The sequence below is a fragment of the Acomys minous genome (genome assembly GCF_964271855.1).
Source record: "Acomys minous genome assembly, chromosome: 18".
Lineage (NCBI taxonomy): Eukaryota > Metazoa > Chordata > Mammalia > Rodentia > Muridae > Acomys > Acomys minous.
The window spans coordinates 55,379,621-55,397,530 of record NC_140501.1 but is presented as its reverse complement, the minus strand read 5'-3'; the positions used below and the strand labels follow the sequence as shown (position 1 = coordinate 55,397,530).

At 50.8% G+C, this 17,910-nt stretch overlaps 1 protein-coding gene across 1 annotated transcript in view; it reads left to right on the top strand.

Annotated features, from left to right (window-relative positions):
* Positions 1-17,910, top strand: part of XKR6 (XK related 6) — a 221,551-nt gene that overhangs the window by 176,352 nt on the left and 27,289 nt on the right. The window contains exon 2 of the mRNA XM_084768302.1: positions 11,974-12,170. Coding sequence (XP_084624428.1) covers positions 11,974-12,170 — 197 coding nt within the window. The remainder of the gene's footprint in view (positions 1-11,973; positions 12,171-17,910) is intronic.

The following is a 17,910-nucleotide window of genomic DNA, read 5'->3' as shown; positions in this document are numbered from 1 at the left end:
GTGATGACTGAAGCTGACCATTGTAAGGGACTTTGGGTGGAGAGCCATCAGGAGGCAAGGGACACATGCAACGAGGAGCAAATCATGGAATGTAGCTCTTCAAAACATAGAAACAGGCGAGATCTGGCCTGGCCTCCATTTTCTCTGTAAAAATAGGAATGATGAAGCCACTTAGACAGGCAAAACGCCCACACAAGCCAAGTAGCCTATCGCCTCTGTCCCCAAACTCCTGTCCCCTCCTCTAGGCTACTTTCTCCTACTGCTGCCAAACAAGCCACTTTGGGCTTAACATGTGCTCAGAAGTGGACCAGACATGCAGGAAGGAGATCCCTCCCCTTAGACGATACAGTTCTGAGAATGCCCCTCTTCCCAAGCCACTGTGACTAGTCAGACTTTCCAAATCAGCCTGCACAGGTGGGGAAGTATCGCATTGGGGACCAGGCTGGTGGGAGGTAAGACCTGGCGAGGTGGAGGAACCAGTGAGCTCAGTGTTTTGGGGACCATTTAGCTCAGCCATCTTCAAGAATGTAGACATTGCCAGCCAGGCGTGGTGGCACACCCCCTTCATCCCAGCACTTGAGGGGCAGAGGCAGATGGATCTCTGAGTTCAAGGCCAGCCTGGTGTGTTGTGTTCCAGCCAGCCAAGACTATGCAGTGTGGCTTTTCTCTGAGTCTGTCCACCTTCTGTATGGAGGCCACGATGACAGGGAATAGTGAGGAGATGGTTCTTTTCAGGGCAGCAGGGGACAGTCAGATATCACCCCCCCCCCCTTCAGCAATCCAGATCGGCTATAGCTGTAAGGCTGTGCAGATGTGACTGTGTCTACAGGTGTCTGTACAAATGGGATTCAAGTGTGTGTTGTGAGGAGTATATTGGAGCATGTGCATGTATGTGTGCACACTCTGCAGAACAGTCTGTGTAGAGTGTGATGTGGGACATGTACATTCGGAACAGAGCAGCATGTATGTGGGCAAAGTGCATGGATTCCGTGAACACGGTCTGTGGAGTGTGTCTTGTGGAGAAGTGAACAGCTTCAGGCGTGTATATGTGTGTATGGGAGATTATGTTCACAGCATCCATATGGGATGGGGGCAGAGCCACCTCGGACAGCCCCACAGACGTGGCTGCATGTGCTCAGCTGTAACACGGCACAGAGGCGTTTTCAAAGCAGCAAGGAGCCCTGGTGGGTGGATGCTTATTATTAACTTCAGAGAAAACTCCTGTTCTGCCTTTGAGGTCTTCTAGCTGGGTCCTTCCAGGAAGAGACTAAACAGCTCTTGCCACAAAAAGGTCACCCGCTGTCCTACAGGTTGTGATGCTGAGGGTGGCAACCATTGTGGGCCTGCACATTGCCTCCTGCCAGGATTCATGGGGTAGTAGGTGACGCTGTGCCCGCTCCCTGATGATACCACTTTTAGTTAAAGCTAAGGCTCTTGCAGAAAGCCTCAGAATCCTGGAGCCCAGTGCCTCCAACCTCCCCACAGCCTCCGTAGCTCCCAGCAGCCTAAGGAGCACCCAGACAGCATGCTCATGCAGACTATGGCTGGGCCTCGAGCCTGGCCCTGCTACTTCTGTCAGTTGGTGACACGGAGCTCTTCTTGAGTGCTGGATACTGGTAGGGAGTGAGGATCCACAGGGAGTGCGTAAATGGACTATCTTGCCCTTAGAGTCTTAGGACCCCACAGGGAAATCATATCTTAGTCTTAGATAACTTGGATTTTCACCCACGTCCACTTTCACTAATCATGGACATCATCTGGGTGACCCCTTCCAATCATTTAACTCAGTTTCCTTATCTCCGAAGAGGGGGTCACGATGCTGGACTCATGCAGGTAACACAGACAGAACAGGGGGCTGCCATGTGCTACACACTCCTGGCTGGTGGTGCCGGCCCTCATGACCGTACACCAGGTCTCCTGTTCCTGTCACCAAGCACAGGTGTTTCTGCATCTCCAGCAGGAGTAGCTGAGAAGGATATGCAGAGTAGCCCAAGGCCGGAGGGGAGGCTCTCCTCTACCTCCTAAGGCCAAGGACTGCCCCAGGAGCCTCGATCCTTCCTTGGTGGGTGAGAAGCCTGGTCCTGTGTGGCCCAGCCACTGTCAAAGCAGACACTTTGATGGTGAGCTCACCTGACTCCGGGTCTCATGTTACCATCTTTAAGGAGTTGATTGGATGATGATTCAGACCCCAAGGGGACAGGCCGAAGCTGGTGGCTTGGAGTGGATTCTCTGATTCCTCCTGTTCAAGCCTTGAAGTTAGAGAGACTGCTTATAGCTGTGACGTCAGCCAGCGACTAAATAATGTGGTTTGCTGGCGAGGGGCTCACTAGCCTATTGCAGAAGGGAAGCACCCCGTCACCACATGCAAGAGCCCTGTGTCCTGGAAAAGCGCTTCTGTGAGTTGGCACGGGGGTGCGCCAGGGCCTGGTAAGACCTTGGAGCCCCTCGAAGAGTGTTTGATTTTGTTCTTGCTCTGCTTCCAGGAGAACTGTCTGCAGGTGCTGGACGGAGAAAACTAAGGGTCTCCCCTGCAGAGCTCAGCCTGCACCCTGGTGACTGCTCTGTCACCTTGGGTCACGGGAGGGATTCTGGGCCTTCCATCATCTTCACTCAGCCCTCGTTCAGCAGATCTCCAGTGGCTTTCTGGGGCTGCATGGCTTCTGATTACCTCACAAGCTCTAGAAGAAAAGCTGTTGTAACCACTATGGGATTGCAGCTGGGAGACTGGCACACATACCCTTGTAGGCAGAGAAGGGAGGTGGGTGGGCGGGGCTTAAGCTGTCTCCTCCCTTGTCCTGTTTTTCCCCTCCTCTCTTCCCTTCTTGTCTCTGTTCAACTACCCCATCCCTGCTCTATTTTTTCCCTTCCTTTTTCCTTCTCCCTTCTCCTCCTCCCTTTCTCCTTTTTACTACAGGTCGACTCTGTGACAGTTCAGACTACAGTGCTTTGGCTTCACAGCTGCATCGCGTGACATCATTCCACACACACACTGTATCTGAAATTCTGAGTTGTGGTCTTTTCCTGGGCTGGCAAAGTGCAGTCCTACCCACTCTCCAAATGCTGGGTAGTGTGGGCAGTGAACCACAGCACCCAGTCAGCCACAGCCCCCTGCGTTCTGTAATGCGCCCTGTTGCTAGGCTGCAAGCTCCGGAGGTCAGGTGCAGCCAATGCGTTTGGGGCTTATGGTACTTTCAGAAACAGGGAGATGGACTCACATTGTTAAGTCTTGAGTAACCATACTATCGAATCAGGATCTGCCCCGCAGGGGGACTCTGGTCCCTGTTGGGACAGGCCCTCCTTGACAAGGTGCACACAAATGCACACACTTCCCTGATGCTGCTAACTGCAAGTTAAGCCCAGTAGGACTCATGCACTAGATGTGGATAGATACGGGGTGTGTCTGGATGGGGAGCCCCTGCTTGAACCCAGAAGGCCAAGGAAAATCCAAGGTCAAGCAGAGTGCTGACTCCATGAACTGTAGACAGGGTGGAACCTCACTCCCAGGAACTGGAGAGATGGCATCCCAAGAACTCCTTGGTCTCCAGAGTGACAACTGGCCAAGCGCTAGATTAGAGTAGGAGCTTTGAGACCCTGAGGACTTAGAGGAGCCTGAAGGCCTGAAGCCAGGCTGGGTGTGAGTGTCCTCCCTGAATGAGCCAGAAGGGACCCAAGAGGTGGGCTCCCGAGAAAAGCAGTTCCTAGGCGAATGTGAGGCCTAACCATTGCTAAGGCCACTTGGCTTGTGTCGCTGTCCATACAGACAGCAAGATTATCTTTCTGGTTTGGACCAAAGGGACAGACCCTTTAGGATGAGACTATTCGGCTACGTCCTCTGATTCCCAAATAGTCCCCACCAATTTACTCCAGGTAAGAGGGGCCCAGAGCTGTGTCAGTACCCCACAGTGATCTTGCTCTAATACATGTGGAGTCATATCCCAGGCCAGAGTCCTGGGTTAGGCCCCAAATTTTTGTTCAAGAGTGAATGGAGCAAGTGGAGCTAGAGGTGGTAAACCCCACTTGTGCCGCCCTTCCTAATATCTTCCTGCCTGATGGGCCCTTTGATGTCCCTGCACATGGAGCTCTGAGTTCTAGAGCTCTGATCCAGGCTATAGGCAAGGAACTGTGATCTTGTTCCTGAGAGACGTGGGAAGGCTCTAACCAGTTGGCGTTTGGGGGCAGATCATGTGCTGTCATCACCGAAGCATGGGTTTTAAGGACCTCACTCTCAGGGGTCCTCTGTTTATTTTATTTTCATAATTTGAAATCTTTAAATTTTAAGTCGAGGTTATGGTTTCTCTGTATTGCCCAGGTTCACCTTGAACTCCTGGACTTAAGCAATCCTCCTGCCTCAGCTTCCCAAGTAGCTAGGACTACTTGGGAGCACATGCCAACAGTCTGCTTCCAGAATTAATAGGTTAAAAAAATAGATTAACTCAGTTAGCTTAACAAAAACCATTTAAACACCTGTACAGGTCCAAGCTTTGTACACCTCAGTTAATTTCTATACAGTTAGAACGGCCACCCTGAAAATGTGGGCTTAAGTTCTTTGGGAGCTGTAGGATTTGGGGTGGTTTCACTCCAGTCTGTGTCGCATGTCTTCCGTTTTCTTAATGCCATGCGCAGGACAAGTGTGAAGTGTTGACGTTTATCAGTTTGGCTTTTGTGGTCATGTAGAACTCCTCAGCTAATGCAAGGTCACCGGACTGTCACCCCCTTTTTTTCTGAAAGTCTCCCAGTTCTGTCTTGCAACCTGTGCTACATACTAAGCCTGTTGCTGCATGTGACCAACTCATGAACCCCACATCAGTGGGAAGAAGGCCTTTTGTCATCAGATTCCCCATGCTCCTTTGTAGGCAACCAACTGACCTTGTTCATGTGGGCTTGTTTCTAGACTCTGGCCCCTGTTTCTCTTTCCCGGTATTGTCACAGTGACTGTACCTTTAAGTCCTAGAAATCAGATATTGCGAGTTCTTCAGGTTTGTTTCAAAGTTGTGTGGGCTGTTTTAGGCCCTTTGCCTTCGATATGCACTTTATAATATGCTTGTCTATGCTCACCTGAAGGGAAAAAAACGTTGCTGGGATCTTTCTTAGAATTACGTTAAATCTGATTTGGAGGGATGGCAAGGCATAAGCTCACTTGCAGAGGACTACAGCTCACACCTGCCTATGCCTATGGGATCCGGCACTCTCCTCTGGCCTTCATAGTCACCCTGCCCTCATGTGCACATATCCACACACTTAAAAATAATAAATCTTTAAAAAATAATTACATTAAGCTTTCAGTAAATGGAGGAGCAGGGGAGCAGTTGCCATATCAGTTATACCCACGAGTGTGTTATGTCTTTGAATTCTTCTAACAATTTTTTTTACCTTCATCATACAAATATCACATGCCTAAATAGACTTATATCTAATAATCTTATTTGGGGAATATAAAAGTGGAATTTTTATTACAATTTTCAGCTGTCCATAAGTTACCTACAGAAACAGTATTGATTTGTGTCTGTTCATCTTGTTCTACGAGATGTTTCCCTGTAGGTCCTGTGAATGCGTTGTGTAAACGGTTAGATCTTCAGTCTAAGCCTCTACCAGAGAGAGATGGGTGCACTTCCTCTGTAGTCTGTTTGCTTCCTCTGTACCTAACTCTTCGTCTTGACACGATGAACTAGCTGCCCCTTGCAGCACGGGATTGAATGAGGGCGAGAGGAGACACCATTGCTTTGTTTCTGGTCTTCAGGCAAAGACATTCAGCCTTTATCGTTATGTGTGATGCTAACACACATTGTTTATTATTGTCCTGCATTTTCATAAGAGTCTGGAAGTTTTCTCCTAGGTTTTTCTTGTTGAGTGTTTTTTATTATGGATAGTTATTGAATTCTTCCTGGGTGTGGGTTTTGCTAACCACAGAGTTTGCATTCATTGAATTTGAAAAATTGAACCAGCCTTCTATGTTAAGATAAACTCCGTCTGTCCCATGTTGTTGAGAGAGAGAGAGAGAGAGAGAGAGAGAGAGAGAGAGAGAGAGAGAGAGAGAGAGAGGCAGAGACACAGAGAGAGACAGAGAGACAGGGAGACAGAGACAGAGACACAGAGAGAGACAGAGAGAGTTTGACTTGTGTTCTAGTCCCTTCTGAATTGCTATGATAAACCAATCTAGTCAAAAGCAACTTAAGGGAGGGATATGTTTATTTGGCCTGAGCTCCCAGGTTACAGTGCATTACTGAGGGAAGTCAGGTCAGGGACTTAAGCAGAAACTTGAAGCAGAAATCATGAAAGAATGCTTCTTGCTGCAAAGTATCATATGGATGAAATGCTTGTCAATTAAAAAAAATCTATGGGCTATAGCTGAGGCAAGAAATAGAAGGTGGAACATCTGGCAGGCAGAAGGGATTCTGGGATAGAGCCAGGTGTGGGAGATCGGCTGGCAAGATATAAGGAGGACAGAGGAATGGTACCTGAGTGCAGGTAACCAGCCACATGACAGAAAGTAGATTAGAACAAATGGGTTATTTTTAAGTTATGAACTAGTCAGGGAAGAGCCTAGCTGTATGGCCTAGGTGTTCATAAATGATGTTTTGGGTCTCATGGGTCATTGTCTGGGAGCTTGGGGATGGGAGGGGGGAAAACCCACACCCCTCAACAGCTTGCTGCTCCTGGATAGCTAATCTTCTTACACAGCCCAGAGCTACCTGCCTAGGGAATAGTTCCACCACAGTGGCCTACACTAATTAACAATCAAGACAACCCCCATAGCCGTGCCCACAGGCCAATCTGATCTGAGCCTTCCTTCAGGTGACTCTAGCTATGACCATTGCTCTTATTTTGTTGAGGGTTTTTGTACCTTTGTATATGAGGTATATTGTCTGTATTTTTCTTGTACCCAGTGTGTGTGTGTGTGTGTGTGTGTGTGTGTGTGTGTGCGCGCACACGCACGTGCAGACTTGGTGCTTCTTCTACTTTAAGAACTCTGTAGAACTTACTATATTGTTAAATGAGGGGTTGTCTATGGTTTATATACCACAAAACACAGACTGAGCCTGTTGGAGGCTTTAGGAAGAACTGTTGAGCAGCTCAGGGCTTTCAAGCTGAAGGTGTGTGAAGCAGGGTCAGGAGCTATGGGTGCAAGACAGGCAAAGCCTCCCCAGCCTCCAGCCTCTTGCAGAGCCTTAGCTACCGCACAGTCTGGGTAAGATTTCTGATGTTCCTGAGCTGTGGCATGCTGTGTGACCAGGGAAGTCTCTCAATTCCTCTGGGCCACAAATCAGCCAACAGAAAAAAAAATGACCGTTTTTTCCCCTGAGTGCTGATATCAAATAGAAAGATACCGTGAGACCTGAAAGCTCTCCTGGAGGCAGGAAGAGAGAGCCTGTGATGATGTCAGGATTTGCATGGCACAGAAAGGAGGTGAGCAGAACTGAGGGCTAAAGTCAGAAGGGAGGCAGGCACCCTACTGAGCAGCCACCTACCCAGTGCTTTCCCATGTTTTCATAGGGACTCTCAAATTCCAGGCCTTCATAGCCCTTTAAGGGGAGAGGGCAAGATGACATGCATTCGTTCCTTCAACTTGTTCTGGGGTCCTACTCTGGACCAGGTCTCAGAGAGTGGGCAGACTGTCATGATCAGAACAGAGACCAATGGTCTGCCTGAGAGCTGTGCAGGTCTGGACTCCATCCAGGGCCCTGGGCCCAAAGCCAGACTACCCAGGGGTGAGGTTCTGCTCTGCTATTTGTGCAGCTGGGTAAACTGAGGAGCACAGTTATGCCTCAGAGCTTCAGTTGGCAATCTGTGACGTGAGGCGATGCTGCAGGTCCCTTGTAGGTCGTGAGGACTAAGTGGGTTGGTGCTCTCGGCTCGTTACCTCAATCCAATTGCTCAGAACCAGCCCTTGCACTCAAACGCAGCTTACCAGGCATAAAGCCTTTGCACGTTGTGGAACCACACACTGGAAAAGGGCCGGTATAAAGTACTGGCCGGAGTTCACAGTGCCTCAGACCGCCCTTCTCTGGTGGGTAAACCTGGGGTAGGAGAAGACAAGGATGGAGGTTGGACGAGGATGCAGCCTAGGGAAGGGACCTGCTTAGGGGTCACACAGCCTTTCAGTGTGCAGGCAGCTGCAACCCTCTGGCTTTTATACTGATTATTGCAAGATCTGGTGCGCCTACAGGAGAGAGAGAGATAGTATGACAGGAGGTGACAGGAGATAAGATGGTGGTAAATGCAGGAGCAACTGGGTGGGTGTCTTCTTTCTTGGTTGCCTTCCTGGGACAAGGCAGCTTTCTAGAACCTGCAGGCAAAGGGGAGACCTTGGCACCCACCGTGCCTTCAGTTGGGCCGCCCCCCTCCCGCTATATATTGACCAACATGCACCGCGGCGCGCAGGTGGCTCCTGCATCTGGCACTGTCGCATAGGAGGGCGCAGGCCCTAAGGTATGAGATCACCGGTGTGGCGCCTCCTTTTTGCGACGCTTAGGGTCTGGCGCCACCGTGTGGCCACAAGAGGAAGCCGCCTACACAGACGAAAGCTGCAGGGCAATCCCAAGGCCTGTACCTACCTGCTAAAGGACTCCAGGGAGAGGTATGGCATCCTGTCACCTCAGCTCATCCGCTACATCTCCTGGAACTGTGAGGAAGGCAGAGTCTGGTGCAGCTCAGGATGCAGCACCCCACCTGCCCTGATAGATGGCAGGATTCATGGCTCCCAGAGCTGCTAGGGTCCTTGCACACTACAGGAAACTCTTGGCATCATACTGAAGGGGGCGCTTTCCAAGGCAGGGAGTCACAAAGCTCAGATGTAGATTTAAGGATGTCCACCACCCGCACCCCCACGTTCCCAGAATGATGGCGACATAGGAATCAGTTTAGACTCTGACTTTGGGGTCCTGGCCTATAAAGTGGGCTGGATCTAGTGTATCCAGATCTAGCTTATTTCAAGCCAGAAACCATCTTTCTGTTGCCAACAAGCTACCAAGACTTAAAGATGGAAGATAGAGTAGCCAGCTGGGTACGGTGGTCCACAGTACTCAGGACATAGAGGGAGAAAGGTCAGAAGTTCAAGGTTAGTCATGTCTATGTAGCAAGTTCAAAACTAGTCTGGGATACGTGAAGCCCTGTTTCAAAAACAAAACAAAACAAAACAAAAATAGAGCCTGGAAAAGGAAAGAAAGATGGAGAACATTTACCCATCGTCTGAGTATCTGGAATTCCCAAGCTCTTGCTCCAGGGCAGAGGCTATGCGGTGCTGGTGACCAGGAGGTGTGGCAGGCAAACCCAGGTGCCTGGCCCAGGGGACAGGTTCTGGCTTTGCTCCAGGGGTTCTTTCTGCACCTTGATACAGGAGAGGAGCCAGGGGGAGGTCTGGCGTTGCCCTGGGACCTTGATGGCTAGCCTTAGTTCTGCCACTCATTGCTACGGCAGATGGGTCACTTCTGAGAGGCAGAGCTGTGGTCTGAGCGAGGTGGGGTGTGGTCTGTCTCTGGTGTGGGTCGGCGCCTGTGAGGAGAGCCGAGTTTGGGTCAGGGAATGCATCGGATTGGTGAGATGCACAGTAGCACGGCTCTGCCAGACATGCAGCCGTTCTGTCCGAAGCATCACTCAGGGTCGGCTTCCCCATCCCCTCCCGCCATTGGGGAGGCAGTGGCTCCTCCCAGGGTCCTTACACACTGACTGTCTCTACCCCTTGTCCTGCCCGATGCTATCTTCCCAAACATTGGTCCTTCATTCCCTCTTCAGTTCCTCTCCCCCTCTCTTTTCTTTCTCTTTTCTCCCTCTTTGTCTTCCCTTTCCCCCACTCACTCTCCATACCTCTTGCCTGCTTTTCTCTCTTTTCTCCTCCCTCCTTCCCTTACTGGATCCAGTGCCCTTCCTTTCTCCAACCCCGCCCACAGTTCCCTGATGGTCTAACTCTGCAGAAGTACCTACAGTGTGGCAACCCACAGAAAGTGCGAGCCATGATAGAACCAGAATTTTGTGCTCTGCTTCACCTCAGCCTCAGTTTCCCCCACTTTTGAAATGGTGATACGAAAGTTTGCTCACAAGGCAGCTGACACACCTGGCTAAGGCCTGGCACATCCAGGCCTCCTCCCAGTCTCTTCCCTGATGGAGTCCTCTGCAGTGTGGCCCTTACTCTTCCAAGCTACTGTGCCTATGGTTCCAACACTGATCCTGATGTACAAATCTGAATATGTTCTCTGCAGACATGCATCTAGGGAGAATCTACTCCCCTAGTGGGAGATCTATTCATGTCACTTGAGTCTCTATGTGGAAGCCTGCAGCTCTATTATTATTATTTTCTGGTGGTCCAGCTGGGACTCACTGTGGCTACATGGCTGTTGGAGTTCACAGCCTTGGCCCAGTGGGCCATGTCTTGCAGGCCACTGAACTCTCATCCTTTGGGTTCAGCACACAACTATGGTTCTAGAGTGCAGCCCATGATTTTGCAACTCGAGGTAGCAGCACTTTACAGTTTTAAGCTGTGTTACAAACATGTGCTTTCCAGGCTGTTCAGTCTCTGTGTGATGCCCCCACACTGCCATGAGGACAGAGTGTTTCTCATTCATCACCTCCATTGTTAACCTTTGTTCCCAGCATGCTTAGGGCCTACCATTAAGATGTTGTGAGAGTGTGGGCCTGCCCGGAGCCCTCAGTCCCAGAGAAGAGGCATTCCCAGCATGCACTTGCTTCTTCCATAGGTGCTTAACTAGGCAGTGGGGTGTGTCAGGGTGCCATCAGCAGGTCCCTGGGCTCCAGGGGGAGGCAAGAAAGACAGATGAGAAAGCGGGGTCTGAGAGAACGGGAGAGCTGCTGAGTTGTTGGAGACGAGGTGAGGCCCTAAGCCCTGAGGAGGGCTGGAGATTTTTCTGAGCACTGGGAAACCAGCTGGCAGAGGGGAGAAGCTGCCAGCACTTTAGAATCTTCCAAGAGCACTCTTGCTGCCATGTGAAGAGGGGCTCTTATGGAGCAGGAGTGGGCAGCATGTGCCAGTGAGGAGGTGTCATGTTGATGCAGTGGAGGGACCAGAGAGGACTATCCAGCAGGCTCAAGTGGGCAGTGCCTGAAGGCCACTGAGCCTTAAGAGGGATAGCATCCCTGGGCCCTATCTTTATGGCTCCAGCTCAGGAGCATGTGCCGCTGTGTGTACGGTTCCGTTCTTGATCCTGGCCTACAGAGCTGTGCTTCTGACCCTTGTGTTTGGGCAGGACCCTACCCAGACAAGCCTACCAAGATCCTGGGCTCTTCCCACACTCTGAACTCCACGCATAACCTGACTATTGCTTGCCTCCAAGGCTGGGGGCTGGGATTGGCAGATCCACAAAATCCTTGGAGACATAGCTCTGGAATATTCTGGGTGACAGTGAGGCTCACACAGGAAGAGTGCCCGTTACACACGTGTGCTCACTACCCACCCTATGAGGCACGCTCAGTGAACAGGAGGGCTGGGCACACTGACGTGGAGTCATTATTTCAACACCACACAGTTCCCAGTGTAAACCTGCTTCCTTGGACTCTCACAGCTCCCCACGGTGTCTTTTTTTTTTTTTTTTAGATTTTTATTTATTTTATGTATGAGTGCTCCATCTGTATATACACCTGTATGCCAGAAGAGGGCATCAGATTCCAGCACAGATGGTTGTGAGCCACCATGTGGTTGCTGGGAATTGAACTCAGGACCTCTGAAGAGCAGACAGTGCTTTTATGCCCTGAGTGATCTCTCTAGCCCCCATCCCACGGTGTCTTTATGCCCTCCTGAGAGAGGGGTCAGTGGATTTGCGACTGCCCAGGCACAGAGGCTCCTCTGTAGTCTCTAGGTCTCTGTGGTGTCTACCAGGGATACACCCAGGCCTGAGTGGCCAATGACCTGGGGCTAAGGTTGGGGGGATACCAACGCAGAAAGCTGGGGCTCTAGGGAGCTGGTTGTGGTCCTTCTGCAGCCCCATCCCCACCCACACGTGTGTTCTGTCCCCTGTCTCCCCACAGGTATATCCGCACCATGTACCTGGGGATTCAGAGCCAGCGGCAGAAGGAACACCAGCGACGCTTCTACTGGGCTATGATGTATGAATATGCAGATGTCAACATGCTGCGCCTCCTGGAGACCTTTCTGGAGAGCGCCCCCCAACTGGTGCTACAGCTCTGCATAATGATCCAGAAGAACAGCGCAGAGACGCTGCCCTGTGAGTGCCTACCCCTGCCACTCCCCCAGCACCGCCAACGTCACACCCCCACCACCCCCAACCCCCCTGCCGCCGTTGCAACCAGTCTTAGCCCCCCCAGCACCGCCACCATCACACCCTCCCAACCCCCAGCTCCTGCCCCGGCCCCGGCACCTCCCCCCTCCCCCCAACCAGTCTCACTTGCCTATATGGCCTAGGGGTCCTGGCTCTGAGTTCAGACGTCCAGACCCAGCCCACTTGGCAGATGCCAGAGGCACAAGTGTTTCCTCCCTGCTCCCGAGGCACTTAGTTCAGAAGATCAGGGTTTCCCTGTGCCGCTGGGCAGCAGGGAGCCAGTCTGCCCCTAGCAATTCAGGGGCCTGGCCCACCCAATCAGGTGTGAGCCACCCCCACTCCCCTCCCCCAACCCCGTTGACTTTACATTGCTCTGGGCCCTGGTGTTCTCACGTCTGTGGAATAGGGGATAATCAGTCCTAAAGATAGCATATGCCAGCAAAACTGAATTATGTCAGGTCTTACTTCTGGTTGTGGACATTTTAAGTGTCGGGCTTTTGCTTCTGACGCATGTAGATGCCTCAGCTCATTTGTAAAAGCAGGCTGACATGGTTGGTGCTCTGATGAGCACACACACAGGGACCCTGTACTCCCCACTGTGGCCTCAGGTGAGCTCCACGGGGCCTCAGAAGCCACAGAGCGTGGTCATGCAGGCTCTATGGTAGGAAGGCTCTTGGCCATCACGGTTAGGCTGAATTGGTCTTGCTTCACAGCTGATGGCTAGCCTCGCCTACAGTGCTGCAGAGTCCCTGTCACAGAGTCAGGGATGCACCAGAGCAGGCTGTAGGTTAAGAAGGGACCTGCGGTGGCATGTGGAGGGAGAAATGAGATATTTGGCATGGAGTTAGAGAGGGGATTGGGATGTGTGAACCCTAACATTTGAAGGTGCCATAGATGGTGAGATATGCTCCTGGGAACTGTTATATCTTCAATGGGTAAGAGATGGGAAAGATTCCGTCCAGCCATGGAAAGATTGTCTCTAGAGGTGGCGCGTGTCTTGTTGCTAGGTGTATTCAAGCAGAGATACTGCTGAAGGAACCAGACCCAAGGAGGTCCTAACTACCGAGGTTTGCAGGAGTATCCATGATCTGGGGTAGCAGGACAGCTTGGGGAGATTTGCCCTTTTTCTCTCTGGCCAGTGGGCCTCTGGTCTTCTGGGCTCCCATGACACCTCCAGACCCCACAGTCCATATGCTGTGTCTCGTCATTTGGATGTCTTTTCTGTAGATCCACTTGCTGAAGGGCTCTAAGCTTTATACATGAGCTCCTTGACCTCCTGGCACTGCCTCTGGCTGGCTGTGGGACAGCTTCTCCCCTCGCTGTGCCATTGACGCTGAGGGTGTTTAGAAAGATGCTAAGGCTGTTACGATCTCCTTGCTGGTGCAGGGTGGTGGTGGGGGAGGAGGTTTCCTGCCATCTTGGCAGGCATTCCGGGTTAGGGGGCGGGGTTGGAAAGAAGCCTTGGGTGCTGGGAAAGGCAGGGAGCCGAATGCAACTTGAGTTTAGCGGTGTAGACTTTGGATGTGGCATGATTCGTTTCCCAGCCCATGTTTCTTTACCTCTAAGGTAAAAGTAAGAGTTGCACCGGGGCGTTGTGAGAGATTGTTGAGCTGCACATATGCCTCCAGAGCACATGGTCTAGCATCGTAGGCTGGCGGGATTCTGGAAGCACGCTGACACGTGGGAACGTATTGCTGAGGCAGGAACTAGCTATGGGGTTGGAGGGAGTGGCCTAGAGACAGAGGTCAGAGAAAGCCTTTACGGAGGCCTCGCATTTGGGCTGGGTGTCAACAAGGAGAGAGGCACAGACATGGCCTTCTGTGCTTTGAAACTAACACGTCCAAAGGCCCTGAAGCTTTCTCTGTGGGAGACCGTGGTGGTGCTGTGACCTGAACGTGCAAACACTCCACATAGCTAGAAGTTGACAGAGCAGCAAGGGGAGCGGGGTGGAAGGCAGTGTCCAGGGGAAGAGCCTAGTGGGCCCCACAGCAGTTCACAGGCATGATGTGCCAGAATCCATGACTTCAGCCGTTACATAGCTGAACATTTCCACGTAGAGATGAGGAAGACAGAACCTTCCTAGGAGTTCCACCAGTTCGTGAGAAGACAGCTGGTGCGCATGTCCCATATGCAAATCCCTTGGGTCTGAGCTGTGTGTGCCTTTCCACCCTCTCAGTCAGCTAGTGGGCAAGCGTGGACGTCCCTGGACGGGCTGTGTGCTTGGGATGGGGTTGGAGCATGAAGGTAGAATGACCTATGACCTGAGAATGGGACTAGACGGCATGACATGGGCCAGCCCTGCTCAGGGAACACCTCAGAGGCATGCTTCTTCCTGGGAAAGGCATCTCCCAAGATAAGCCAGGCCGACTTTGCTTTTGTTTATTTAATTAATTTATTTATTTATTTTTGTTTGTCGAGGCAGGGTCTCTCTAAGTAGCACTAGCTGACCTGGAACTCTCTAGGTGGATTAGTCTGACCTTGAGATAGCTATGATCCTCCTGTTTCTACTCTGCTCCAGTTCTGGGGTAAGAGGCATGTGACAGCATGCCCAGCTAGACTTTGGCATCTTCAGTGACATGCTGTAACACTCGGCAGGCGCACCGGGACTCCGCATAGCGGTGGGAGATGCCAACCACAGAAGCCATTGAGTCCACTCCCTTTGCTTTACACATGGGAAAAGGTAAAGCACAGAAAAGAAGTTGCCCGAGGTCACACAGCAAAGAGCAGGCAAACAAAGGACTTTTATGCTTCTTGCTGCCCCAAGACAACTGCTGTGGCATGCAGGGCACCTCCAAGCACCAAGCCTTGCCCACAAGTTACCACCCTCACCTCCCCATCCCACAGACAGTGCCAGGGAGATCAGCAGGTAAAGTGCTTGATGTGCAAGCCTGGTGACCCGAGTCCAATCACAGAGACCCACCTAAAGGGAGTCCACAAACTACCCTTTGTTCTACATAAGTACACGCGTGTGCACACACACACACACACACACACACACACACACACACACACACACAGAGAGAGAGAGAGAGAGAGAGAGAGACAGACAGACAGACAGACAGACAGACAGACACACACACACACACACACACACACACACACACACACACACACTACTAAACACAAATAACTCCAGACCAGTGTATAACAGGATGAGACAAGAAAAAGAATGTAAGAAAATATAAAATAACACAATGAAACATGGATTTTCTTTTAAGCAAACATTTAGTCTTAGATGCAGTTCAGTGTCTTTCTGTCTGGACTGTCAAGCTCCCTGCTGGTTTCTCCTTCCAATTTTAAGTTGTAGGCCCCCCTCACATCAGAACCCTGGAGATATGGCTCAGATGGGTGAGAGAGCTTGCTGTACAGGCATGAGGGCCTGAACCCCATCTCTGGCACCCATGTAAAAACGAGGTGTAGCCACGTGTGCCTGTGACATCGGTGCCATAGAGGATGGTGGTGATGGGGGTAGAGACAAAAGGGTCCCTCAGCTTGCTGACCTCCAGCCTAGTTCCAGGTTCAATGAAAGACCACATCTCAAGTGAATGAAACAGAGAGTGACGGGGCAGGACAGCCTGTGTCCTCCTCTGGTCTGTGTGCACACACCACATATGTGTACCAATGGCAGGGGCTTGAACCTTAGCTTCGCCTTGGCTCAACATATAGCGAGAGCCCTGACAGCATCCTAACCACTCAGAAAGGCGAGTACTCACTCCCTTCTCACTGTCCTGTTGAGCTAAAATGCCCAGCCTTTCTCTTCAGCTGTCAGCCCAGGGAGTGAGCCTTTCTTCCCCTGGTGGGAACAAAGAGTGCCACACAAGAAGCCTCAGTTTCTCCTTCTCTATCTCCATGACCAAACTTCTCAGCAGAGGCTGAAGCTCCCTTGTGCTGGTCTACAGGCAGAGAAAGGCTGAGGCTTGGCTCTTGGCTGCTGCATCTATGAAACACTTCATTTCTTTCCTCCCAGAGTCATTTCATATAAGAAATGCTCTCCAGACTCTAGTCTGGTTTATATAGGCAACTAGCTCAAACTCTCTTTAAGTCCAGGACCAAAAAAAATAAATAAATAAATTATATACATATATATATATATATATATATATATATATATATATATATATATGTACTTCTATAACAAAACACCTGAGGCTGGAAATTTACAATAGAAATTTATTTCTGGAGGCTTGGTGTCCATGAACATGATGCTAATGCACAGTGAGTCTCCTCATGACATCATCTAGGTGAAGGGATTAGAACACTTGGGTCTCCCATGCTGTCATGGGGGCTTTAGCTTCATGACCCCATCTAACTCCAATGGCTCCCTAAAGGCTCCACTTCCCAATCCTATGAATACATACATTTGAAGGGTAAGTTTCCAGTATGGCTTTTCCAAAGGCACATCCAAACCATTTGCTCATCCCCCTTGGCTAACATAGAGCAAAGCTGGAAAGTGACAGTGACCTGGCCATGGGAGCTGAAGGTCACAGGTCTATGCTATAGACCAGATCTATGCACTTCCTGCTTTGGCTCCTTGGAAGCAATAAGTAAAAATTGCTATTGAGGTGACCGTCTCGTTGCAGCCAACAATTGAGCCATTACTCCCCGCGCTGAGTCATGGGTGTTTCTGAGCCAGTGCTGCCTGACAGGCCTCCAGTGGAGGGAAGCTTTCCTCTCCAGGTCCTCAGCAGTGGCCTACTGTTCCCAAAAAACATGGTGGGGCCACAGATGAGAGGCACACACTCTCAACTCCTCAACTGCCCATTGCAGCTTGTCTTAGTCTCTGCTGAAGAGAGAAAGACGCAAGGTTCTGTTGTCTCCTCTGGCCACCTCTTTACACATCACTAGACTGGAGAAGCACAGCAAAGGCATGCCTCTAGCCAACAAGGCCACTGCTGTGTCCCCAGGATGGTCTCCTTCCCGCTCCTTTCCCATTCTCCTTTTGAGGCCAATTCATGAGGATTCTGCTCGGTGTCTAGACACAAGACCCCGCTGGTGCTGAAACTCCAGCCCTCCGCCCTTCTAGCTCCAAATACCTTTTTGTCTAAACTCACAATGACGCCTCTAGCAAATTGGAACAGAGGTCTCCTGTGTCCTCTGTCTCTGTGTAGCCCTTTCAGCCAGGTTACCCTTGACAACTGAGGAGGGGGGGGGACATAAAGAAAACTCACAAGAAAAGCAAGCCAAACCGATCTTGTGAAAATCAGTGCAGGTAAAATGGTCGCTGGGATGAAGTCTCAGTGCCCTAGGCTTCCTAATGCAGCTCAGGAGTCAAAGTGGCTTCTGGGAGAAGGTGTAGAGGGCAGTAAATTCAGAAGCCTGAGCATCAACTGCACCTGGACCTTCATTCCTTCTCCTTGGGAGTAGTTATTAATCACCCATTGTATGCCTGGCATGGTGTGAGAGCTGGGGACAGACACATTAAGAATCAAAACATTCCCTCTGAAGCCCAAGTGTCATGTAAACAAGCAATAAGCAAATATTTAATGTTCTCCTTTAGAGAGTGACGGGAACAATGAAGCCAAGAAGAAGAATAAGGGTGGTAAAGTCAGCAGAGCATCTTGCAGCTTTTAGCGGGGTTGCAGGGACAAAGCTTCATGAGGCTACCAGGTCACCTTGGAGCCAAGAAGTGCAAGGGAGAGAAGTTCAGCAAACATGGAAAGATGTGATGTGGAATTTAGGGGGATCC